General features: G+C 42.7%; 1 protein-coding gene across 1 annotated transcript; it reads left to right on the top strand.

Annotated features, from left to right (window-relative positions):
* Positions 1-1,039: 1,039 nt before the first annotated feature.
* sh2d4a (SH2 domain containing 4A) lies at positions 1,040-25,158 on the top strand. The gene is made up of 9 exons (XM_041897436.2): positions 1,040-1,354; positions 2,151-2,488; positions 4,412-4,571; positions 8,450-8,672; positions 12,402-12,534; positions 20,400-20,598; positions 22,815-22,945; positions 24,015-24,232; positions 24,562-25,158. The coding sequence occupies exons 2-9, from the start codon at positions 2,314-2,316 to the stop codon at positions 24,652-24,654; spliced, it is 1,332 nt and encodes a 443-aa protein (XP_041753370.2). The 5' UTR covers positions 1,040-1,354; positions 2,151-2,313; the 3' UTR covers positions 24,655-25,158.
* The last annotated feature ends 1,743 nt before the right edge of the window (positions 25,159-26,901 follow it).

The following is a 26,901-nucleotide window of genomic DNA, read 5'->3' as shown; positions in this document are numbered from 1 at the left end:
AGGAAAAGCAGCCAACAAGTGCTCAGCATATGTGGGAACTCCTTCAAGACTGTTGGAAAAGCATTCCAGGTGAAGCTGGTTGAGAGAATGCCAAGAGTGTAGAAAGCTGTCATCAAGGCAAAGGGTGGCTACTTTGAAGAATCTAAAATCTAAAATATATTTTGATTTGTTTAACACTTTTTGGTGAATGAGTAGGTGTGTCCGAACTTTTGACTGGTACTCTTTAAGGAATACCTCTTTAAGGAATACCCCCACCCCCAAGTGGTTGAAAAGTGGTTGTCCCACTGGCTATCATAAGTTGTATGGATAAGAGTGTCTGCTAAATGATGTAAATGTAAAATACTGTATGTGTATATATTTCCCCAAAAATATATGGGGGATTGGAAATGATACAGACAATTACAATAATGGAAGCTACAATCTATCTCCAATATTAAAGCTGATCTATCCCCTAAAACCCCTACAGCCAATAGAGAGGAAAGGAAAGGAAGAAGGACATGAAGTTAGGAAAGGAAAGGGAGTTAGGAAAGGAGGAAAGAAAGGGGTCACAGGCTGCTGCGGGGCTGCAGCTGGATACTATTGGGACAGACTAGTAAAGAAGCGTCTGACCAATTACAAAAGACTTTAGTTCTTTTTAAACCAAGATTATGGTGCTTTCAAGACAACTGGGAACTCGGGAGAAAAACGAGGTCAAATCATGACCTAGGTGATCTTCAGGTAGGAAAGTTGGAGCTCTAGAAATGGTGCTTTCAAGAAAACTGGGAACTCGGGGGGAAAAAATGGAGGTCAAATCATGACGTTTGTAATCTTCTGGTCGGAAAGTAGAAGCTCCAGAAAGATGCCCTAGTTTTCGAATTGGAATTCCGAGTTGGATGACAGTTCAAAACGATTTTTCCCAGGCGGAGCTCGTTTTTTGCCGAGTTCCCAATTGTCTTGAACGCACTGAAGTCGGATTTCCGAGATTTCCGAGTTCCCAGTGGTTTTGAACGCGACAGTAAAAATACCACACCTCCAATAAAAGTGAGTGGGATGGACAAATGTAGCATTTGCGTAAGGAAGTGTCTTTTTCACGCGAAACTTGTTGGCACGTTTTGTCCTTCATTGAGGAAATAAGAAGCCTACGGAAAACGTTACCTGCAATGGACCATTTGTCATTGTCGTTAAATATTGCAAAACAGTAGGCTACAGGGAAATATAGATACATTTGCAGGTGTGACCATCGCCCCATGGTGTGACTCATGCCGAACATTCCTATGGGAGTTTTTGTAAACAAGTAAAAAAAATTTTTATTTTAAAGGCTTCCACGTCCCACGTATCGGCTGTGATTTCTACTTGCAGGATATATAGCCTAGCGGTATGTATATTTGGATGAACTCAATTATGAAATATATGGAACGTATTTTTGTTTACCATTTCAATATCCAGTGATAGGTCATAGACATCGACACTGTGCAAATGGTAAGTCGGCGTTATCGTTTACAGGCATCATGGTCATCATCCATTGAATTTGCGTAGTCATTGTCTTGTTGATTATGTACGGAAATTACTTTTTTTAAATCCTCCTTCAACGTCCCAACTCTAGTTGTTGTAGGTCTGTGTTGTAACGTTTCTGTACTGCAAGTAATATATATATATATATATATATATATATACATACATACATACATACATACATACATACATACATACATACATACATACATACATACATACATACATTCTATCACTGTATTTCAAATTAATTCCGCATGGCAAATGTCTATGTGCCGCAGCCCCCTCTAGTTATTTGCATACAGTAGGCGACACTAAGGAGCAATAAGAGGCCATCTCGCTCCGAGATCATTACGTTGTGGTATAGTATACAGTTTCTGCCATGCTTATTAACCATGAATCACTACAGTAGATTGAGAATTTGAGTTCAGAGACTGGACTTTTGCCTTCCTACATACTTCTATATTGGTTCACCAGTTGCAACATCTGACCTGTGAACAAACATATCAGGCACTGTACTGGCAATTGCAAATGTGTGGAGAAGGCAGCAGGTACTCTGATACACAGTTATGGTCAAAGCATACACATGACATTTGCCATTTCATTTCTTAGTCCACCACATTCACACATCTCATATGGCCATTTCTGTTTTCTTTCAGTGGGAATTCAGCGACTGAATACAGGCATGGGCCAGCCTTCATTCCATGACTAACAACTCCCCGGCTCAATTGAGAAACTCCCAACATCCAACCAACAACAGGTGTTCTCTGCCAATACTAAAGTTCTCTCTGGATACTGTTGGTGAGACATTACAGCTCTACGATGCTCCAGCAGATTTTGACGGACATGTTCATAGCCCCTGAGCTCCTGGCTGAGCTGAACGAGGAGCAGAAGCAGGTGTTGTTCATTAAGATGCGTGAGGAACAGATCCGACGCTGGAAGGATAGCGAGGCTCGACTGGAGAAGGAGGACGCCACTCTGAAGAAACCCAAGAAAGGTATCACTGAGCCGTCAACACTGACAATGTATGGTTGTTGCATCCCTAATGGCACCCTATTCATTTTATAGTATAGCACTACTCTATATAGTGCACTACTTTTGACCAGAGCACTATGGGGGAATAGGGTGCCATTTTGGATATTTTCCATGCCTCTCTCTGTGAAAAGCATATTTACTGTTGGGCTCCTGGGATGTTTCTGTTTCGCTATATCCTAGCGGAGTTATTCTCAACTCCACGATGTTTGTCACATCAATGTTGTGGAGACAAGTGTGTGTGTGTGGTCTGGATCTCCGACTACATCGAGCCGCTGTCAGTCGATACTTCTGAAAATGTAAATTCTTAAACCCTTACCGTGTACCTATGTTTGTCTTCTGTAGCTGTGTGCCTTTATTTGTTTGCTGAAATCCATACTTTTTTTATAAAACGTTAATCAAATACAACCACCGACTGTTTCCTCGTATCGACTGACAGCGACTTGATGTAGTCAGAGGTACACAGTCGTTGCAGTCCAAGTCCACCGAGATGTACTGTACATATCGTGGAGTTGAGAAACCCACCTAGTTATATGCCAACCTGGAGACTAAAGGACATATAGGAATCTCCACTGAAACGTTGCGTTCAGATGTAGTGATGGAGAGTATAATTCACTCCTGTTAAAGTAGTCCCAACTGCAGCAGTGTTGCACTGTGGAAAATGAATTGAGTAATATTATGCTAGGATGAATTGAGTACAGTATTTCTCTAACTGGCTGTGCTGTGTGTTTTTACAGTGGGGGAAAAAGTATTTAGTCAGCCACCAATTGTGCATGTTCTCCCACTTAAAAAGATGAGAGAGGCCTGTAATTTTCATCATAGGTACACGTCAACTATGACAGACAAATTTAGATTTTTTTTCTCCAGAAAATCACATTGTAGGATTTTTAATGAATTTATTTGCAAATTATGGTGGAAAATAAGTATTTGGTCACCTACAAACAAGCAAGATTTCTGGCTCTCACAGACCTGTAACTTCTTCTTTAAGAGGCTCCTCTGTCCTCCACTCGTTACCTGTATGAATGGCACCTGTTTGAACTTGTTATCAGTATATTAAAAAAACTCAACTCGTCGTGTTTGGAGGACAAAGAATGCTGAGTTGCATCCAAAGAACACCATACCTACTGTGAAGCATGGGGGTGGAAACATCATGCTTTGGGGCTGTTTTTCTGCAAAGGGACCAGGACGACTGATCCGTGTAAAGGAAAGAATGAATGGGGCCATGTATCGTGAGATTTTGAGTGAAAACCTCCTTCCATCAGCAAGGGCATTGAAGATGAAACGTGGCTGGGTCTTTCAGCATGACAATGATCCCAAACACACCGCCCGGGCAACGAAGGAGTGGCTTCGTAAGAAGCATTTCAAGGTCCTGGAGTGGCCTAGCCAGTCTCCAGATCTCAACCCCATAGAAAATCTTTGGAAGGAGTTGAAAGTCTGTGTTGCCCAGCGACAGCCCCAAAACATCACTGCTCTAGAGGAGATCTGCATGGAGGAATGGGCCAAAATACCAGCAACAGTGTGTGAAAACCTTGTGAAGACTTACAGAAAACGTTTGACCTGTGTCATTGCCAACAAAGGGTATATAACAAAGTATTGAGAAACTTTTGTTATTGACCAAATACTTATTTTCCACCATAATTTGCAAATAAATTCATTACAAATCCTACAATGTGATTTTCTGGATTTTTTTTTCCTCATTTTGTCTGTCATAGTTGACGTGTACCTATGATGAAAATTACAGGCCTCTCTCATCTTTTTAAGTGGGAGAACTTGCACAATTGGTGGCTGACTAAATACTTTTTTCCCCCACTGTATGTGTCTGTGGCGCACGTCCGTCCGTCTGTCTCTGTCTGTCTCTGTCTGTGTGTGCGTGCGTTTTGTCCATCAGCCAATGTGAAGAGTGTACAGTGGCTGACGGGGATGGATAGTGACGTGTGGGTGTGGGTGATGGGGGACCACCCTGCCGACAAGTCCTACGAGCAGATCTGTGATGACATCATAGCCCAGAGGGCGACCCTCCAGGCCCAGAGAGAGGCAGAGGAGCTCAGGTGGGAGGAAATTACATCATCACATGCCGTAAAAAATTTTTTTTTTTAGCAGTGCCCCGTGTTTGTGCTATAACCTTCTCCTTTGTTGCTGTCGTGCCAAAGTCCTTTGTCATTGTCAAACATGTTTGGCACGAAAAATGTTAAAGGTGTTGGTTAAAGCGGCTTTTGTGGAGCGACGGGTAATGGTGCTTCGAGGGTGACTGTTGTCGATGAGTGCAGAGGGTCCCTGGTTCAAGCCCAGTTAGGGGCGAGGAGAGGGACGGAAGCAACACTGTTACATAGGGAAGGGGCGCAGGTGTGTGCAGTAGCCGGCCGCGACCAGGAGACCCATGGGGCGGCGCACAATTGGCCCAGCGTCGTCCAGGGTAGGGGAGGGAATGGCCGGCAGGGATGTAGCTCAGTTGGTAGAGCATGGCGTTTGCAACGCCAGGGTTGTGAGTTCGATTCCCATGGGGGGGCCAGTATGATTTTTTTTAATATATATATATATATATACTCACTAACTGTAAGTCGCTCTGGATAAGAGCGTCTGCTAAAATGACTAAAATGTAAATGTAAAGCAGACCTGACTATCAGGTCATTAGCCAGATATTGGACTCAACACTCTAAATTGGGGTCAGCTTCATTTCAATTCAGTTGACATTTACCTCATAGGCAATTTTAATTGTTGTCAATTTTAATTGTTGTCATAGCCATCAATTAAACCGCTTTCTGACAGGAAGATGTCAGGTGGTTAAGCTTGTTGTCTTGAACAGTGGCATATAAACATGCTTAATTTACTACATGCCAACCAGACCCTGTAATGGGATGCAGTGGTTGATAGAAGTGCGTGTCTATGGTCTATTTTTGGCTTATCACACCAGCCATCACAAAATAACCTGTAAGGTAGGTTCTGCACAGATTCTCTGGCTGTCAGTAATACCCACAGGGCTATAGTTGGGTTTAATGTAGACGTCGCCCTTCCCAGCCAGGAAGTCCTAGTTAAACATTTCTTCAACTAACCTCACATTTTATTGAGTCGGGCACTCCCTGTGTGAGCTGTACTTGACCATGATAGTGTTGCCTATGACCTTGTTCCCACAACTACAGGTAGTCATTCAATGCTGTGGGGGAGTTTTGACTTCTTAGTCATGTTTCCCTGTAAAAGTGGTGATAATGATAACAGGCTGCTGTAACGGTTTGGTTGAGCCAAAGTTATCTATAACCCCAAATTAACCCGCAATTAGAAGACATGAGATAGCTGGAAACAATGTGTCATCTCCACCATTGGTTAGTTAAAGATGCCGTAAGCAGGTGAATCAGTGGAGGCTGGTGTCACTTTAAGTCAGAGGATGGGCTCACCGTAATGGTTGGAATGAATGCAACGGTATGTGTTTAAAACCTTTCCATTTGGTCGATTCCAGCCATTACAAAATGCCCGTCTTCCACTGGAGAAGGTGCATGAAGATGACGGCCACCATGTACTCACCACAACTGCCTTTTATTGCTAAGTTCGCCGTATTGTACATTGCTCTCCGTTACTATTTTTTTGTATTATTGATAGCACAGTATGCATGATCCAAATGCTAGCTCCAAGATGGCGGGCATTTTGAGAAAAAAAAAAAAAGTAGATTGTGCTGATTTACTGTCACATTGAACCATCGCCGTACTTGAAGAACTCTGTGGATAGTGCTAAAAACATTGACGTCATTTCTGAATTCCTCTGTCTTTATGCACCGTCGCCATTTCTCATTCCACCATCTGTATGTGTGAACGTTGTTGTTGAACGTTCTACTAAATTCACTTCATTCTGACGTTTCAAATTCTTCTATTCAGCTGGTCAGACAGAAGCCTTACTAAACCGCCCATACAGGTTAGATCATTGAATTCCATTTGAGAACATGCTGTCTCACACCCCACTGTTCTGTACTTGTGGATGCTTGAGTTCTCTTAACTGAGTGGTTTCTACATTTAAACCTAAAGTAGCTACTTTGTTCCAGACAGTCCATCACAGAAGCATGTATTATTGCATACTCGAATATCCACATTCTCCATTTTAATGAATGTGTTGATAATTCTGGGCCAAATCCTAACTGGAGATCTGTGAAATCCCTGTAAAAAGTTACAGGCAAGCAGCATTTAAGTTATGACTTGGTCCTCTGTGCCTGCCTGTTGGCTGAGAAGGCTACACGACTCCTAACTTGCCTCATCTTGTTCTCTGTTGACATCCTGATCTGGACTGAGCTTATGTGTCTTAACATTCCACTCCTCAGTCCTTCTATTGTTGATTCCAATGTGTGTCCTCAGCATGTTGGCATTTATTCATCATGAATATTGTTCTGGAGGCAGCCCTGCAGTGGTCACTAGCTGGCACAGCCACAAAGTCATAAAATCTGATTATAAACCTAACCTTAACAACCCTAATGCGAACCCTAATCTTAAAAAAAGATCAAAACCACATTTTTGTTTTCATAAATTTTTACAATGTAGCCAATTTGACTTTGCAGCTGGCCCATCTAGCGGAAATCGCTCAGTTCTGCCTCCAGGACAAGCCTCATCCCAATAAACGTCAACCTGCGTGGTGTTAGGGGCGTGTCCTCATGAGTTGTAGGTGAATTCATGAAAAATAAAAAGGAAAGCGCTGCTGCTCATGCTCCCAGGCTCCATGGACGCCTGATGAAGACCTAAGGGTCGAAACGTTGTTATAACAAAATCACCCGGGAGCATGTGCAGCGTTTCCTGTTAATCTTCCTCGTAGTAGCCATGTGCCTGTATGGATAGGAAAAGTCTGCAGGTCCTTTTTCTATCCATGTCTCAGGGTAGGGGATTGTGGGTATGGGATTGTGGACTGTCATAGGAGGGGTCATGGTAGGGGATTGTGGACTGTCATGGGAGGGGCCATGGTAGGGGATTGTGGACTGTCATGGGAGGGGCCATGGTAGGGGATTGTGGACTGTCATGGGAGGGGCCATGGTAGGGGATTGTGGACTGTCATGGGAGGGGCCATGGTAGGGGATTGTGGACTGTCATTGGAGGAGCCATGGTAGGGGATTGTGGACTGTCATGGTAGGGGATTGTGGACTGTCATTGGAGGGGCCATGGTAGGGGATTGTGGACTGTCATTGGAGGGGCCATGGTAGGGGATTGTGGACTGTCATTGGAGGGGCAAGGTATTTAGATTTCAGGAAAAGCTTTACAAATCAGTGGACAGGTAAAGATATACAAGTGATCGTGTGTGTTTTCACTCAGTCCCTCCCTCTAAAGCCAACACCACTGTGTGTGTTTTCACTCAGTCCCTCCCTCTAAAGCCAACACCACTGTGTGTTTTCACTCAGTCCCTCCCTCTAAAGCCAACACCACTGTGTGTTTTCACTCAGTCCCTCCCTCTAAAGCCAACACCACTGTGTGTGTTTTCACTCAGTCCCTCCCTCTAAAGCCAACACCACTGTGTGTGTTTTCACTCAGTCCCTCTCTCTAAAGCCAACACCACTGTGTGTTTTCACTCAGTCCCTCCCTCTAAAGCCAACACCACTGTGTGTGTTTTCACTCAGTCCCTCTCTCTAAAGCCAACACCACTGTGTGTTTTCACTCAGTCCCTCCCTCTAAAGCCAACACCACTGTGTGTTTTCACTCAGTCCCTCCCTCTAAAGCCAACACCACTGTGTGTTTTCACTCAGTCCCTCCCTCTAAAGCCAACACCACTGTGTGTGTTTTCACTCAGTCCCTCCCTCTAAAGCCAACACCACTGTGTGTTTTCACTCAGTCCCTCCCTCTAAAGCCAACACCACTGTGTGTTTTCACTCAGTCCCTCCCTCTAAAGCCAACACCACTGTGTGTGTTTTCACTCAGTCCCTCCCTCTAAAGCCAACACCACTGTGTGTGTGCGGGTGCGTGCGCAGGGCGAAAAAGGAAGCGGAGCTGGTCAAGAGGTTCTCCAGTGTGTTGATGGACTCAGAGCTGCAGTCATGGAGACAGGAGGTGGAGCGACAGGAGGTGGAGCGACAGGAGGTGGAGCGACAGGAGGTGGAGCGACAGGAGGTGGAGCGACAGGAGGTGGAGCGACAGGAGCAGGCCAGACAGGCTGCAGCTCAGCAGCAGAACCAACAGGAGGTGGAGCTTAAGGTACCCTAACCCATCATCAAGGTACCCTAACCCATCATCAAGGTACCCTACCCATCCCTAAGGTACCCTACCCATACCTAAGGTACCCTACCCATCACATTCACATGCCACAGTCTATTTAGAGTTACAGGTAATCCTGACATCCAGCCATAGACTTAGCTAGATAGACATCGCATCATTGTATCTGTCCCATTATGGCGTCTGTGAGAATATGGGCAGCGCCATTGAGGCCATCTCCATTTTTGAAGTAGTCCATTTTGTATGCACTCACTAACTGTAAGTCGCTCTGGATAAGAGCATCTGCTAAATGACTAAAATGTAAATGTAAAATATAGCCCCTGGTTCTCCTCAGACTTGACTGCCCTTGACCAGCACAAAAACATCCTGTGGCATACTGCATTAGCATCGAACAGCCCCCGCGATATGCAACTTTTCAGGGAAGTCAGGAACCAATATACACAATCAGTTAGGAAAGCAAAGGCTAGCTTTTTCAAACAGAAATGTGCATCCTGTAGCACTAACTCCAAAAAGTTTTGGGACACTGTAAAGTCCATGGAGCATAAGAGCACCTCCTCCCCACTGCACTGAGGCTAGGAAACACTGTCACCACCGATAAATCTACAATAATCGAGAATTTCAACAAGCATTTGGCTACGGCTGGCCATGCTTTCCACCTGGCTACCACTACCCCGGCCAACAGCTCTGCACCCTCCGCTGCAACTTGCCCATGCCCCCCCCCGCTTCTCCTTTACACAAATTCAGACAGCTGATGTTCTGAAAGAGCTGCAAAATCTGGACCCCTAAAAAACAGCTGGGCTAGACAATCTGGACCCTTTCTTTCTAAAATTAGCCGCCAAAATTGTTGCAACCCCTATTACTAGCCTGTTCAACCTCTCTTTCGGAACGTCTGAGATCCCCAGAGATTGGAAAGCTGCCGCGGTCATCCCCCTCTTCAAAGGGGGTGACACTCTAGATACAGACCTATATCCATCCTGCCCTGCCTTTCGAATGTATTTGAAAGCCAAGTTAACAAACAGATCACCGACCATTTCGAATCCCACCGTACCTTCTCCGCTATGCAATCTGGTTTCCGAGCTGGTCATGGGTGCACCTCAGCCACGCTCAAGGTCCTAAACAATATTATAACCGCGATCGATAAAAGACAGTACTGCGCAGCCATCTTCATCGACCTGGCCAAGGCTTTCGACTCTGTCAACCACCGCATTCTTATTGGCAGACTAAATAGCCTTGGTTTCTCAAATGACTGCCTCGCCTGGTTCACCAACTACTTCTCAGATACAGTTCAATGTGTCAAATCGGAGGGCCTGTTGTCTGGACCTCTGGCAGTCTCTATGGGGGTGCCACAGGGTTCAATTCTCTGGCCGACTCTATTCTCTGTGGTGCTGCTGGTGACGCTCGGATCCACCTCTATGCGGACAACACCATTTTGTATACATCTGGCCCTTCATTGGACACTGTGTTAACAAACCTCAAAACGAGCTTCAACGCCATACAACACTCCTTCTGTAGCCTCCAACTGCTCTTAAACACTAGTAAAACTAAATGCGTGCTCTTCAACCGAACGCTGCTGGCACCTGCCCACCCGACTAGAATCACTACTCTTCACTAGAGTATGTGGACAACTACAAATACCTAGGTGTCTGGTTAGACTGTAAACTCTCCTTCCAGACTCACATTAAGAATCTCCAATCCAAAGTTACATCTAGAATCGGCTTCCTATTTCGCAAACAAAGCCTCCTTCACTCATGCTGCCAAACATGCCCTCGTAAAACTGACTATCCTACCGATCCTTGACTTTGGCGATGTCATTTACAAAATAGCCTCCAACACTCTACTCAGCAAATTGGATGTAGTCTATCACAGTGCCATCCGTTTTGTCACCAAAGCCCCATACACTACCCACCACTGTGACCTGTACGCTCTTGTTGGCTGGCCCTCACTACATGTTCGTCGCCAAACCCACTGGCTCCAGGTCATCTATAAATCACTACTAGGCAAATCCCCGTCTTATCTTAGCTCACTGGTCACCATAGCAACACCCACGCGTAGTCTGCACTCCAGCAGGTATATCTCACTGGTCATCCCCAAAGCTAACACCTCCTTTGGCTGCCATTCCTTCCAGTTCTCTGCTACCAATGACTGGAATGAACTGCAAAAATCTCTGAAGCTGGAGACTCTTATCTCCCTCACTAACTTTAGGCGTCAATTGTCAGAGCAGCTTACCGATCACTGCACCTGTACACATCCCATCTGTAATTAGCCCATCCAACTACCTCATCCCCATATTGTTATTTATTTTATCTATCATTCCAGTGTTAATACGAAATTGTAACTATTTTGCACTATGGCCTATTTATTGCCTTACCTCCATAATTTACTACATTCGCACACACTGTATATATATTTTCTGTTGTATTTTTGACTTTGTTTTGTTTACCCCATATGTAACTCTGTGTTGTTTTTATCGCACTGCTTTGCTTTATCTTGGCCAGGTCGCAGTTGTAAATGAGAACTTGTTCTCAACTGGCTTACCTGGTTAAATAAAGGTGAAAAAAAAATGAAAAAAAAATATGGCACGAGTCCACCAATTGTAACCATTTGCGTCACATGGTGCTGCCCATTCTATAACAGGCTTTTGAGGACGCTAGTACCCAATCTATGGTTCCAGCCCAGTTCATCAAGTCTGATTTGTTGAATTACTTGTTTTTGTGCTTGGCTGGATCAAAAGGGGCGGCAGGTAGCTTAGTGGTTAAGAGCATTGTGCCAGTAACTGAAAGGTCGCTGGTTCTAATCCCCGAGCCGACTAGGTGAAAAATCTGTCAGATGTGCCCTTGAGCAAGGCACTTAACCCTAATTGCTTATGTAAGTCGCTCTGGATAAGAGCGTCTGCTAAATGACCAAAACCAACAGTACACCCAGTACTCTAGCTCTCCTGGGCTGCTTACCTTGAATCTTATACAATTTAACAATTATTCTAAGGTTTCTACAGTCATGGCATCAACTGTTTTGATCATAATTAAGTTTGACAGGTTATATGGTTAAGTATTAGCCCATTTATTAAAATGCAGTCATTGTATAATATTGTCACAGTATAATGAGTGTTTAAGTTATGTAAACAGGGAAGTTGATGATGCATTGATATTAAACAATTAGCCTCATAGGTGTTGGAAGCCCATTTTTCAACTTACAGGAACTACTCAATGTTTCATCAATGGTATTGTTTGCCCACATCCTCATGGCCATAACACGTTAGCTAAACAACCCCAATAATCTCTTTCCAGTTATCGTTCATTTAACCAACTTCTAGAATAAAGTCCTTCCTAAACAGTCAGTTTTTTACCATATGGGCCAGCTCAAAACAATTATTTAAATACATTTGTTTGAGCTCATAGCATCACTGTCTTTATACAGTGTTTGAAATTGACTTGATTTATTGCAGGTAAAACTCTGAGGGGAAAATATAACACACAGAAGCTTAGTAAAATGAGGAGGTACGATCTGTACTTGTCCAATAGGAAACGCTTGTTTTGGATTTTCTGTTGCAAAATGTTATTTACTTTTTGCCAGGTGTGCTCTAATGAACATGACCCTGGTTCAATTCCAAAACCCTGTTCCAGTGGGTTCCTCCTCATTTCCACCAACGTCTTTATATTTGTTTAGCTGCTACTGTTCCATGGTGACATTTCTCCTTCCCCCTGTTTCTTTCAGAAAAGAGAGGCGGAGGAGAGGAGGAGGGCTGAGGAGGAGGTGCGAAGGGTGGAGCAGAAGAGAAAGCAGGAGATCTACATGGACCTGCGGGAGGTCAGAGAGGAGAGAGACGACCAACACTGGCAAGATTCATGTAAGCACACACACACGCTGGAGAAACTCTGAAGCATACGAATTCTAAGTCGTCAGTTTTGCAGTCAAGCTTCACATCTCAGAAGAATCTCGATTTAATATGGGGCAGAACAGACAGGTTTGGCTTAGATTGTTGACAACATGTAAACTATTTTTAGTCTCCAATATGTTTATTGAAAACATAAATACATTTGCACAATGAGCACTTGTCTCTCAGTTACATTGTTACAGTTGTTGGCTAGCTAGCGAATTTTAGCCAAATTAGCATTGACATGAAATCAGTCAAAACACCTCAAAACAAGACATGGTATAAAGAACAAGAAACTAGCTGAAACGAGTCACTTACGATTCCACACATGGCAGCTTCTTGTCATTGTTGGTAGCTATCTGGCCATCCAAAAACACAACAACTCACAGACTTCTGACGGTCAGCTAACCCATCTATTGGACAAGTGCAGAATGTGAATGTGATTCCTGAATCCTTGGAAACTTCAGTCCTCAGTCAGATCCTTAGCATGGCTTGGGGTGATGTGTTACTTGCCATTCTTTGTTGGAGCTAGTTTAAGAACAACACTCAACATGGTCTCATAATGGTTGCGTCAATATTTTGACCTCATTGGAAAAGGTTTTGATTTCGTGTAGGAGAAGACGTATCTGGGGGATCCATGAAGTCCTATAGTTTGCCACAGACCTGAATATCTAGATTGTATAAATATGAATGTAAGTATTGTATTAATGTTAAATTGGACAAACTTACATCATATAAAATGATTATTTCCTCCATGGCACACTCTGAAGTATAATGAATATAGTTCAAGACAAAATAAGTTAATATTTAACCTTAATGTTTGACAAAGATTATAGCTGACCTTCAGTTGCACTGACTAACAGTATAACTAATCGTGCGACTTTGAATGTTTTGTATTCAGTTTCTGCCAAAGTGTGGACATACAATGTTTGTCTGGTGCTTGGTCTAAAATGTACACTAGTTTTCCACTGTGGCCGCTCTGAATGTGAGAACTTGTTCTGCTACTTTAACACTTATTATAAATGGGTTGAAATAAAATGTATGGAAGGCAGGAAACCCACTTGGCCCTCTGGAGATATATATATATATAAATGGGGGCAATTTTTCTGATGATTTAGGTGACCTACACACATTTAAAAAAAGATATGTCCAGCAACAACATGAAGACAGGGGCAGCATATAAGTCAATACCAGAAGCATTTATTGACTGATCTCAAAAGTGTTGGCTTACCAGGGTTGGTGGAGCCCTCAGTTTCATCTTTGCCTCGCAAAGCTAACTCAAACACTCCGCAAAACTTCACACACTGGATTAGCCGGCTGAGGATGTGGCGGTTCTTGCTAACCTCATCGTTGTGGCTGCGGACAGCTAGCCTGTATCCCTCATCCAGTTGAGTGGCAATGTTCACTCTCCCCAAAGCAGACAATCTCAAACAGCTATCCATGTGGGTCCTCTGTAGCTCAGCTGGTAGAGCACGGCGCTTGTAACGCCAAGGTAGTGGGTTCGATCCCCGGGACCACCCATACACAAAAATGTATGCACGCATGACTGTAAGTCGCTTTGGATAAAAGCGTCTGCTAAATGGCTTATTATTATTATTATTATTTGACAGCTCATGTTTCTTAATCTTTTCTGAAAGATGGTGCATGTCCGTTACACACCAGTCGCTGTCCAAGCGGTGCTGTCTGCCGTGCCGCCTTCAGGGTGAAAGAGTAAGCAGGGGGTAGCAGAAGACTGCATTAGCTACATCGCAGCCTGCTAGCCAGGTTTTTCGTTCGTACCAATTTTTGGAAAATCCTCGGGTGTAGGACTTTCCCCCTTTAGTAGAAACCTGTTGAATTATTAAATTTGGTCTGGGAGGTCCTAATTGTTTCGTTGCCAATTTATCTTGATTTGTTCGCCGACAAAAAGTAACTTCTTTCAAAGAGACAATCGAGTTGCACTGAACGCTATAGCCATCTTGACAGTAGTACGTGAATTGATTGACGCTGCTACCCGCTCTTTTCTTAGTTACGTTCATGGTTCTGTTACGTATGACGAAAGCGCGTAAGTGCAAGCCCTCAGAAACCCATAGAGATTGTATTGAAAGCTCTGATATTTGAAAAAAATAGATTTTACATGAGAGTCTATGAGAGACTTCTGGGGCGATTTTCAACCTGACTGAAATCGCCCCAAAAGGGGGGGGGCCATTTGAAGCACGACTTTAGCCTGATTGGACATTTAGTGGCAGATCAGACGTCTAGATTAGAACACTGATAACTACTGTTGCCGTGATATAATTGATTAGAAAAAAATCCCTTCCTTTTCCCGTTTGGCAGTGCGTCGCCCATATCGCCCTAATGAACACACTGCCCCTGTGTATATATATATATATATATATATATATGGCACGCCAGTTGATCATTACACAGATGACCGTTTCTAGGCCTTGTGACACGGTTTGTTTACATTCAATAGGGTAACCAGACAAATCATGACCTTGGGACTAAGGTTCTATCTTCGCAAAGCATAGTTCTAAGATATTGTGCATCAACGTTTTTACATCCCAGATCTAAGAAGCGTTTTGTAGTGAATTCTTCTTTCATAACCCATTTAAGGTACCTAAAGTGCAGAGTATCAAAATCCTGGGACATACGTCCAGTAGTAGATAGAACCTTATGGCTCTGAAATGTCAATCTGGGTTCAGCCATAAGGTTCTGTCTGACACTTCTGAATTAGACGTTCAGTTTTTTGAATGCATAATTAACCACGTTTACATGCGCAAAGTATTCTGGATAAGGGCACATATCCCGCTTAAGGTCTTATTCAGGATGAGCTGTTTACATGCATCTTTGATATCCCACTCATGAGTATCCCTGTATCCATGAATGAACAGAATATTCCTCATTTAAGTATGGGTTAAATGGAATAGTAACTGAAATATGGACACTGACTGTAGGCCTATAACCTCTCACATGTAGCGTAATATAATATTAACTCCTGCAGAATTAGGCTATGTATTTCTTGCAGTGAAATTATACAACAAATGTTAATTTTGTCTCAGGAACAGGAGTGGAGAAATATGATTTCTTTCTTTCAGCGTCTCTCGAGAAAATGCGAATGATCTTTGACATCGCAGACAGTATTTCAACCACGTAAAATATGCACCCAAGATGAACTGAAGTCAGAAACGTGTTTCGTCGTTTTTCTCAGCTTTTCATTTCCTTAAAACCGGTCAAACTGATGACATTTGGACCGTTTGCACTGGACCAATCTTTCCACTGTTTTGGAGTTCTTGTGTTTTCTCCACGGTTCCTAAACGAAACAGACAACTTTACCGGTGTTAACTGGATTACTAATGCATTAATTGTATCGATGTAAGACGTTATTCTGGCGAGCACTACTTTATTTAGTATTCTGGGGCAACAAGTTATGACAAAAGAGAAGCTGCATGTATCAAACTATAGTTGACAAACACATGGCCTACCAAATGTCGGAAATTGTAAGCAGAAACTTGTCTAAATTAGAGATGAAAGTCGCCGGTTGTAAATTAATTATAGTCAGCAAAATTATTATTGAATTATTTTGGTGGATCGAACTGCTCAGGTAGCCTGCTTTTTGAAGTGATTTGTGAAACTGAGTCTGCGCAGACCGCAAAAACAACAGTAAAGGGGATAAGATGTTTACATGCCACAGTATCCCGTCTTAGAGCAGCATATCCCAGGCATCTTATCCGGGTTTCTCATAACCGGGATACAAGCTTTTTCGGGTTATTGTAAACGGGATATGATGTTTATATGCGTTAACTCAAAAACATAATACTTGAGTATCCCAAATAATAACGGGATATTGGTGTGCGTGTAAACATGGTCAGTGATTAGAATAACACTATTTTCTCAAGATAGTCCGAACACATCAAATACGTTGAGGAATGTATTATGATCATCAGACAAATGACTCATTACTGAACAACGATGTGACAACATCATTTACTTTACGATTTCTGACAGTTTCGTTTTTTTTGTTTTGTTTGCGTGCCATTATTGCTGGAAAGACTAGCCTAGACCATACTTAGAGGGAGATTGCAAAGACGTGTTCTGATTGGTTTGTCTGTATTTGTTCAGGCTTGTGATTGGATTGCAGATAGAACCTTATAGCGCCAAGTTCAAATGGGTTTATGCAGATCTAACTTTCTCGTTTTTAATTTATTTCACGTAAATTATGTGGATATATTGAAGCAACATCTCAAGACATAAGTCAGGAAGTTAAATCTTAATTGCAAATGGGTCTTCCAAGTGGACAATGACCCCAAGCATACTTCCAAAGTTGTGGCAAAATGGCTTAAGGACAACAAAGTCAAGGTATTGGAGTGGCCATCACAGAGCCATGACCTCAATCCTATAGAACATTTGTGGGCAGAACTGAAAAAGCGTGTGCGAGCAAGGAGGCCTACAAACCTGACTCAGTTACACCAGCTCTGTCAGGAGGAATGGGCCAAAATTCAGCCAACTTATTGTGGGAAGCTTGTGGAAGGCTATTCAAAACGTTTGACCCAAGTTAAACAATTTAAAGGCAATGCTACCAAATACTAATTGAGTGTATGTAAACTTCTGACCCACTGGGAATGTGATGACTGAAATAAAAGCTGAAATAAATAATTATCTCTACTATTATTCTGACATTTCACATTCTTAAAATAAAGTGGTGATCCTAACTGACCTAAGACAGGGAATCCCATATAGATTGCAAAATAGTTGGGAAGAGATTTGACGTACCGATTCCATGGCATACTGTTTATTTTTAATTTTTTATTTTATTTCACCTTTATTTAACCAGGTAAGCCAGTTGAGAACAAGTTCTCATTTACAACTGCGACCTGGCCAAGATAAAGCAAAGCAGTGCGATTTAAAAACAACAACACAGAGTTACATATGGGGTAAAACAAAACATAAAGTCAAAAAATACAACAGAAAAATATATATACAGTGTGTGCGAATGTAGCAAGTTATGGAGGTAAGGCAATAAATAGGCTATAGTGCAAAATAATTACAATTAGTATTAACACTGGAATGATAGATGTGCAAGAGATGATGTGCAAATAGAGATACTGGGGTGCAAATGAGCAAAATAAATATCAATATAGGGATGAGGTAGTTGGGTGGGCTAATTTCAGATGGGCTGTGTACAGGTGCAGTGATCGGTAAGCTGCTCTGATGCTTAATGTTAGTGAGGGAGATAAGAGTCTCCAGCTTCAGAGATTTTTGCAGTTCGTTCCAGTCATTGGCAGCAGAGAACTGGAAGGAATGGCGGCCAAAGGAGGTGTTGGCTTTGGGGATGACCAGTGAGATATACCTGCTGGAGCGCATACTACGGGTGGGTGTTGCTATGGTGACCAATGAGCTAATATAAGGCGGGGATTTGCCTAGCAGTGATTTATAGATGGCCTGGAGCCAGTGGGTTTGACGAAGAACATGTAGTGAGGACCAGCCAACAAGAGCGTACAGGTCACAGTGGTGGGTAGTGTATGGGGCTTTGGAGACAAAACGGATGGCACTGTGATAGACTACATCCAATTTGCTGAGTAGAGTGTTGGAGGCTATTTTGTAAATGACATCGCCGAAGTCAAGGATCGGTAGGATAGTCAGTTTTACGAGGGCATGTTTGGCAGCATGAGTGAAGGAGGCTTTGTTGCGAAATAGGAAGCCGATTCTAGATTTAACTTTGTATTGGAGATTCTTAATGTGAGTCTGGAAGGAGAGTTTACAGTCTAACCAGACACCTAGGTATTTGTAGTTGTCCACATACTCTAGGTCAGACCCGTCGAGAGTAGGGATTCTAGTCGGGTGGGCGTCAAAGATCACTAGTGTTTAAGAGCAGTTGGAGGCTACTGAAGGAGTGTTGTATGCCATTGAAGCTCGTTTGGAGGTTTGTTAACAGTGTCCAATGAAGGGCCAGATGTATACAAAATAGTGTCGTCTGCGTAGAGGTGGATCTGAGAGTCACCAGCAGCAAGAGCGACATCATTGATATACACAGAGAAAAGTGTCGGCCCAAGAATTGAACCCTGTGGCACCCCCATAGAGACTGCCATAGGTCCAGACAACAGGCCCTCCGATTTGACACATTGAACTGTATCTGAGAAGTAGTTGGTGAACCAGGCGAGGCAGTCATTTGGGAAACCAAGGCTATTTAGTCTGCCAATAAGAATGCGGTGGTTGACAGAGTCGAAAGCCTTGGCCAGGTCGATGAAGACGGCTGCACAGTACTGTCTATTATCGATCGCGGTTATAATATCGTTTAGGACCTTGAGCGTGGCTGAGGTGCACCCATGACCAGCTCGGAAACCGGATTGCATAGCGGAGAAGGTACGGTGGGATTCGAAATGGTCGGTGATCTGTTTGTTAACTTGGCTTTCAAATACTTTCGAAAGGCAGGGCAGGATGGATATAGGTCTGTAACAGTTTGGATCTAGAGTGTCACCCCCTTTGAAGAGGGGGATGACCGCGGCAGCTTTCCAATCTCTGGGGATCTCAGACGTTACGAAAGAGGTTGAACGGGCTAGTAATAGGGGTTGCGACAATTTCGGCGGCTAGTTTTAGAAAGAAAGTGTCCAGATTGTCTAGCCCAGATGATTTGTAGGGGTCCAGATTTTGCAGCTCTTTCAGAACATCAGCTGTCTGAATTTGTGTGAAGGAGAAGCGGGGGGGGCATGGGCAAGTTGCAAGAACTGATACGCAAAACAACGCCGGATTCAAAACGTATAAATGTTCAATTTAAATTATTATATAAAATTCTTGCTACCAATAGAATGTTATTTGTATGGGGGATACAATATTCCCAGCTCTGCAGATTTTGCTGTGAAGAGACAGAATCATTAGATCATTTTGTTTTGGTACTGTCCATTTGTAGCTTGTTTCTGGACACAGGTCCAGGAATGGCTGAAGGATTGCAATATTTGCATGGAGCTAACCCTGCAGATAGCACTACTGGGTGATCTGAAAAGTCGTCATAGTCAATCGATCAATAATATAATAATACTTTTAGCAAAAATGTTTATTTTCAATTATAAACTGTAGAAACAATGAGAATAGAAAGGTTCAGAACTTTTGTAAAACAGTACAGTTGAAAAATATATGGCAAATAGAAATCTAATATGGATGGTGTTAAGAGATAGATGGGAGGTGTTGAATGGAGCTGAAGGATGGGACTAATAACAACAAGATAACTAGTGTAATACATGATGTGTCCATAATAAGTATATAGGTTATATATTGTGAGCTTTTGTGAAAGAGCACAGTTAGAAAGATATGGCATATAGAAGCATACCAGATGGACATCATGAAAATGATCGGAGGAAGTTCAGGAGTAAAAACAAACAAAATATAATTATTGACTGTGTCCATAAAATGTGTATAGTATGTATAAGCATGAAGTAGAGGCCTAAGCATTGTTGTTCACTAGTTTACTCCAATTAGGGAAGGGATAGGGTTGGAAAGTAATAAAGGGAAATATATATATATATTTTTAAAGGATATATGTGTGTGTGTGTGTGTGTGTATATATATGCGAGAGAGAAAAAACTAAACCATATGGGGGATTGGAAGTGATGCAGACAATTACATTGATGGAAGTTACAATCTATCTGCAATATTAAAGCTGATCTACCCCCCAAGACAGGGAATTTTTACTAGGATTAAATGTCAGGAATTGTGAAAAACTGAGTTTAAATGTGTTTGGCTAAGGTGTATGTAAACTTCCGACTTCAACTGTTCATCGGAAGAAGCATGAAGGTAGGATTTTGCCCATTTTGTGTGTGTGAGTTTAAATGTGTGTGTTTGTATTCTTCTGTGTTTTTCCACAGTGCGGAAGTCCAAAGCGGCTGACCTGCGGCGACGGTCCATTGCCAAGCAGACCCGTGATGACCACCGGCGGCAATCAGTCAAGGCTCTGGAGCGAGGCCGTGTGGCTGCCGTCACCAAGGCCTTCGGCGGGGACAAACCGGCCCTGCCGCCCAAACCCAAACCCAGGAACCTTACTGTGACCAGCGACACCCTTAACCCGTGAGCTGACCTGTGCCTTCACAGTAATACAGGGCCTGTTCAGCAGAGTTGGGGTCAAATCCTTTTCAATTCAGGAAGTGAACTGAAATTCAAATTTTCCTCAATACTTCTCTGAGAAATGTGTGCATTTGTTGGAATCGGAATGTCAGTTTACTTCCAGAATTGAAAAGGAATTGACCCCAACCCTACTGTTCAGGAGGTCTAGGGTCCAACATTATCCAACATTCCGATATACAGTTGAAGTCGGAAGTTTGCATACACTTAGGTTGGAGTCATTAAAACTTGTTTTTCAACCACTCCACAAATTTCTTGTTAACAAACTATAGTTTTGGCAAGTCAGTTAGGACATCTACTTTGTGCATGACACAAGTAATTTTTCCAACAATTGTTTACTTATAATTCACTATCACAATTCCAGTGCGTCAGAAGTTTACATACACCACGTTGACTGTGCCTTTAAAAAGCTTGGAAAATTCCAGAAAATGATGTCAAGGCTTTAGAAGCTTCTGATAGGCTAATTGACATAATTTGAGTCAATTGGAGGTGTACCTGTGGATGTATTTCAAGGCCTACCTTCAATCTCAGTGCCTCTTTGCTTGACATCATGGGAAAATCAAAAGAAATCAGCCAAGACCTCAGAAAAAAAATTGTAGACCTCCACAAGTCTGGTTCATCCTTGGGAGCAATTTCTAAACGCGTGAAGGTACCACGTTCATCTGTACAAACAATAGTACGCAAGTATAAACACCATGGGACCACGCAGCCGTCATACCGCTCAGGAAGGAGACGCGTTCTGTCTCCTAGAGATTAATGTACTTTGGTGCGAAAAGTGCAAATCAATCCCAGAACAACAGCAAAGGACCTTGTGAAGATGCTGGAGGAAACGGGTACAAAAGTATCTATATCCACAGTAAAACTAGTCCTAAATTGACATAACCTTAAAGGCCGCTCAGCAAGGAAGAAGCCACTGCTCCAAAACCTGACCTCAATCCTATAGACAATTTGTGGGCAGAACTGAAAAAGTGTGTGCGAGCAAGAAGGCCTACAAACCTGACTCAGTTACACCAGCTCTGTCAAGAGGAATGGGCCAAAACTTTTTGTGGGAAGCTTGTGGAAGAGTACTCAAAACGTTTGACCCAAGTTAAACAATTTAAAGGCAATGCAACCAAATACTAATTGAGTGAATGTAAACTTCTGACCCACTGGGAATGTGATGAAAGAAATAAAACCTGAAATAAATCATTCTCTTTACTATTATTCTGACATTTCACATTCTTAAAATAAAGTGGTGATCCTAACTGACCTAAGAAGGGGAATTTTTACTAGGATTAAATGTCAGGAATTGTGAAAAACTGAGTTTAAATGTATTTGGCTAAGGTGTATGTAAACCTCCGACTTCAACTGTAAATACTATTGTTGGTTATGTAGAGGAGGGAATAATTCTGCAATTGTGTCAGCTCTATTAATTCAATTTATATATGCAGCATTAAGAATGTTTGACATCACTGAATACACCCTGGACTAGGCTCAACCCCACTGAAACCCAATGGTCCCTTCCCCTAGTTACTACCACTTAGGACTTTGCAGGTCAGAAGGTCAATAATATAACTATTCAATAATATAACTATTCTATACTTTGCTCCTGTATTTTAATCCTGAGCTTAGATCATTATTAGACCCACTGGATTCAGAGAATCATCCTAGATTCCTACTCTTTCCTTCCATGAAATAGGAATCTAGGGAGATTCTCTGAATCCAGTGGGTCTAATAATGATCTAAGCTCAGGATTAAAATACAGGAGCAAAGTATAGAATAGTTATATGATTGGGACTGGTAGGAAATTTCTACCTGGTAGTTAATTGCACTCACCTGTTTTCCCAGGTCTGAATTAGCCCGAAGGGATACCTCCAGGACCAGGATTGAAGAACCCTGAGTTAGTTAAATCCACTCTATATTCTCACTGGTATTAGTGAACCAAAGCTTTCCACCATCCTGATATGGTGATGGATGTGTGCCGGAGTCGTCCTGTAAGGACACATCTCTGTGCTCGTGCTTGTGATGGTTTGTCTTATTCACTGAACGCTGATGTCTAGGGATACCCCTTTCGGATAAAGCCATGCAGAAAAACAGTGAGCCTTCGAGCTTAAACGCATGAATGCCTTTCACTGGCTGGCTGACAGCCTGACCCACTCGTTTTCTCTATCACTGTCTGACAGGAAGCAAGGGGTGCGACGCACACTGTCCACCTCTGGCAGAGAGCACATCATTCGATGGTTCCAGGAGGAACAGCTGCCTTTCCGAGCGGGTTTCGAGAAGGACCAGAGTCGTGTCGCGTCTTGGTTCCATGGTAAGGGGCCAAGTTGCGTCGGAAACGTTTCTAACTAAACAACAAAGATTCCATCTATAATGGACAACATAAGGTTATTTTGAATATAGGGACAAATGCAAATACATCTGGATTTGTTTACATTAGACCAAAAGACAGTAAGTCAGTTACTGTATGTGGGTCCCCATGCCACTCAGTACAGTTGGCTAGTAGTAGGTCTGATGCCTCCTACTGTTTGAAATATCTAAATTATACCACAGAATACACAAGCTTGATCAATTTACAGAACCACGTAGGACAGTGGTAGGCAACCCTGTTCCTGGAGTACTGCAGGATTTTGTTCCAACTAGTCACCACACCTGACCAACTGAGCTAATTGTTTAGGTGATTGCCTAAATTCAACACACCTGGTCTTCCAGGTCGTTAAATCAAAAACATGAAGTACATGCTGGGCACGCCAGGACCAGGGTTGCCTAGCGACCCCTGACGTAGTAGGGGCACCTACGCAAATTCTGCTTCTATATCTCTGCTGCTATACAGTGGGTTTATCATTGCCTTGTGACTTCTCCTATATTAAAACGTATCTGAAAAGACTGGCAGTAGTATGATCAGAGCAGAGGTGTATTCACTAGGAAGCAAATGGAACGAAACAGCGAGGGACCGACCTGAATGTGTCCAATAGAAACTCTCGTTTACGTTGCGAAATGTTTTTCGTTGCGGTGTGCGACTAATGAATACACCCCAGCCAGGTTTCTCATGTTGAACGGAAGCAACGGCCCTGTCCAGAAACAACCCCTTGTCCCTACTCCCGAGATGCACTTGTGTAGCTCTGACTGGGTAGGTGTAAGCAATATGGAGAAAATAGAAACTGGCCTATCAAAAGGCCAGGTGGAGCTATTATCATATTACTTAAACCTATCAAATCCTGTCAGATATCCCCAAGTATCTCAGAGCTACAGGTCGTTTCTGGAGAGTAAAACAGAATATACAGCATGTGGTCTTCAGCTATCCATCTTTAATATGTCACGTCAGGGTGTTATTCTCACGTTGCAATAATTATAACTGACCCACCGTTACTTTTCCCACCAAGGCATCATTTCGCGGCAGGAAGCCGAGGACTTACTGAGCGAGGGAGTACCCGGGCACTTCCTGGTGCGGGTCAGCGAGAGGATTCTTGGATACGTCCTGTCTTATCGATGCAAAGAGGAGTTTAAACACTTCCTCATTGACGCTACAGAGGGCTGCTACATGCTGCTGGGCCACCAGATCAGATTCACCTCGCTGGCAGAGCTTGTGGAGTACCATGAGGTAGTGGCACATCTGTAGCCCTTATTTTGTAGTTTTTTATTTTGTAGTATTTGGGGGTTGTTTAGGGTAGTTTTGATGGTTTTAATGGAACTTGTCGTGATATGTGGTTGTTTTGCCTACTTTAGTTGATTATATGTCGCTCTGGATAGGCGTGTCTGCTAAATGACTACATTTTTTTATAATAAAGGATTTACTGTGGGTGGGATGTTGAATATCACCTCTTCTCTACCTCAATATAGAGACAATAATGCACCTTGTTTTGTATTCACATGAACTCTGTTGAAGTGGAGTAGAATAATATGACGTGTTGTGTTTTCTTCTGTCACTAGGGGGAGCCAATCACCATGTCAGGAGGGGAGCAGCTGCTCCAGCCATGTGGCCAGAAGCCTAGTGATGTGGACTATGCAGACCTCTTTACCTGAAATCCAGCAAGGGTCATGTCCCAATAGTCTAAAACGGCCTCCTCTCCTAGTCTCCTTCCTTCATGACCACTGGTCAGAAAGGTCTCAAAAGGTGAATGATTGAGACCCGGTCGTTTCACCTGTCAGCAGCTTTTAAACAGTCTATGGTTAGTTCAAGGCGGTAAAGAGACAAGGAAGGAAGCCACTTTAGAGTATTAAGACACAACCCTAAGGCAGAGACACGAGACAGATCTCTGTGGAACAAAGTGTTGCTACGGGAGACTCACTATGGCTACATAACCGACAGAGCTTGTTTTCTCAGGAGGGTTTACAGGATGTTCAGATGGAAGTGTAATGTTTAGAACCGATATGTTTATCATGTAGAATATAACAATAACAGAATAACTATTTTTCAAGGAGGAACTTCGGTTAACTTCATAATATGGAATCGTGTCATCTCTAGTCATTCTATTTCTATCTGCAATGTTCAGAAAGCTTCACATCAGTGTTGACATTGACACTATTCCCCCCAGTTCTAAAACTGATTTATCTTTGGGGAGTCGACGGCTGCGTTTACACAGGCAACCAAATTCTGATCTTCTGCCACTGATTGGTCTTTTAGACCATTAAGATCAAATCTTTTGCCAATAATGGTCAAAAGATCAGATTTGGGCTGCCTGTGGAAATGCAGCTTACATGTAGTAGAACCAATGCATGTATGAGCCACACAGCCCTAAAACAAGAAGAAATTCTACTCCAGTAATTTAATAAACTCTTTTTAAAAGGAAGAGGCTGCAGAGCAGACTTTTCTGGACCTTTCTTCCCGACAGCTGAAGGTCCTGATGCTTCTGCGCATTTGCGGGATTCTCTACTTTACGCAGTCTCTGCTCTACTCGCCTTGTGTATTTCTCTGCCAATCATGAATGAATGATAATTCTTCCAGTTTTACTGGTGAAGTGTCCCTGCAGCATCTGCCTACCAACAATCAGTTTCATGGGAATATGCATTTATATCTTCTTGAGTTATAGGCTACAGTTTCAAAGTAGCCTACAGTGTTGTTTTGAATTATTGTAGAATGAGCGAATTTTAGAGCAGGTGGTGTTAACAAGCTGTAGAATTGCTTACTTGTGTTTTTTAGTTTCAAAGCAAATTCTTCCTAGTGGCGCGTGCTGTTGAGGTTTGATCGCAATCAGTGGCGGCTGGTGAAAAATATTCTCGGTGGGGCTGTGCCATACTTTTTTTTCCTGTAACCATCGCGATATATTTTAACACAAACTGCAGGACAGCAGTGCTCAGTGAAACATTTAGTAATTATTTAATGCCAATATTAAAAAAGTTGAGGCATTCTTACACAAAAACATATTACACAAACCCAAGCCTTTCATTTGCATTTAAAGTGAACTTTTTACCATTGGTAGTAAACAGGCAACGCAACAGGCATGCTGTCAGAACAGAGTGGAAAGTGGACAATAACATGAAATTATTATAAAGTTTATAGGAAATCTTACACTGTATAAAAGGATGTATAATATAGAAATGGATATCAAGTGGATGAACTCAAACCTTTGACTGGAAGAATAGCATACAGTATTTTATGATCATACTAAATGTGACTAATTGTTAATGTGCTCCAGAACTGCAACAATTAATTGATACAAAACAACATATATACAGTAATATTAGCAAAGACACTATTAAGACTTTCTAGAGTACCATATATAACTGGATTTTTTATGCTAAGGTCAACTATATACAAAGAAACATGTCGGCCAGAGCTGCTCTGTGTGTGTGTGTCTGTCATCTTATTTGTACAGGAATTTTGCCCGTCTGTCCTTCTGAGTGGCAAACCTCTCAATGACCCTTTGATTAAAGTCAGGAATGTCCCTGACAAGTTTCTTCTCCATGGAGAGCATGGCCAGAGCGTTCAGGCGATCCTGTGTCATGCTGTTTCTCAGGAAGGTCTTGATCCTTTTCAGTGTAGAGAAGCACCTTTCTGACTCAGCAGTTGTCATGGGTGTGGTGATGAGGATCTTGAGGAGGCTGGCAGTCTCTGTGAAAGTGCTCTGAAGGTTGTTCTCCATGAAGAACTGGTACAGGGGCACTGCACCACTACAAGCCTTGAACTCACTGTTCTCATAGATGAGGGACAGTTCGGTTTTGAGCTTGGCCTTGTTCAACATGGGGTACGCCTCCACGGTTGTTTCCAAGCGCTGTATCGGGAACTTCACACTGTGTTGTGGGAACAACTCTCCGTGCAATAGTGTTGCG

This window comes from Coregonus clupeaformis, chromosome 15 (genome assembly GCF_020615455.1).
Source record: "Coregonus clupeaformis isolate EN_2021a chromosome 15, ASM2061545v1, whole genome shotgun sequence".
Lineage (NCBI taxonomy): Eukaryota > Metazoa > Chordata > Actinopteri > Salmoniformes > Salmonidae > Coregonus > Coregonus clupeaformis.
The sequence above is the reverse complement of the archived record's forward strand: the minus strand, read 5'-3'. Positions and strand labels throughout refer to the sequence as shown.

What these genes read in the sequence shown, in the direction of transcription:
- sh2d4a (XM_041897436.2), top strand. Translation starts at nt 2,314, where the DNA reads ATGCTCCAGCAGATTTTGACGGACATGTTCATAGCCCCTGAGCTCCTG. An exon ending in TCTGAAGAAACCCAAGAAAG is followed by an intron (nt 2,489 to 4,411) that starts GTATCACTGAGC and finishes TTTGTCCATCAG; the next exon opens with CCAATGTGAAGAGTGTACAG. An exon ending in CCAACACTGGCAAGATTCAT is followed by an intron (nt 12,535 to 20,399) that starts GTAAGCACACAC and finishes GTTTTTCCACAG; the next exon opens with TGCGGAAGTCCAAAGCGGCT.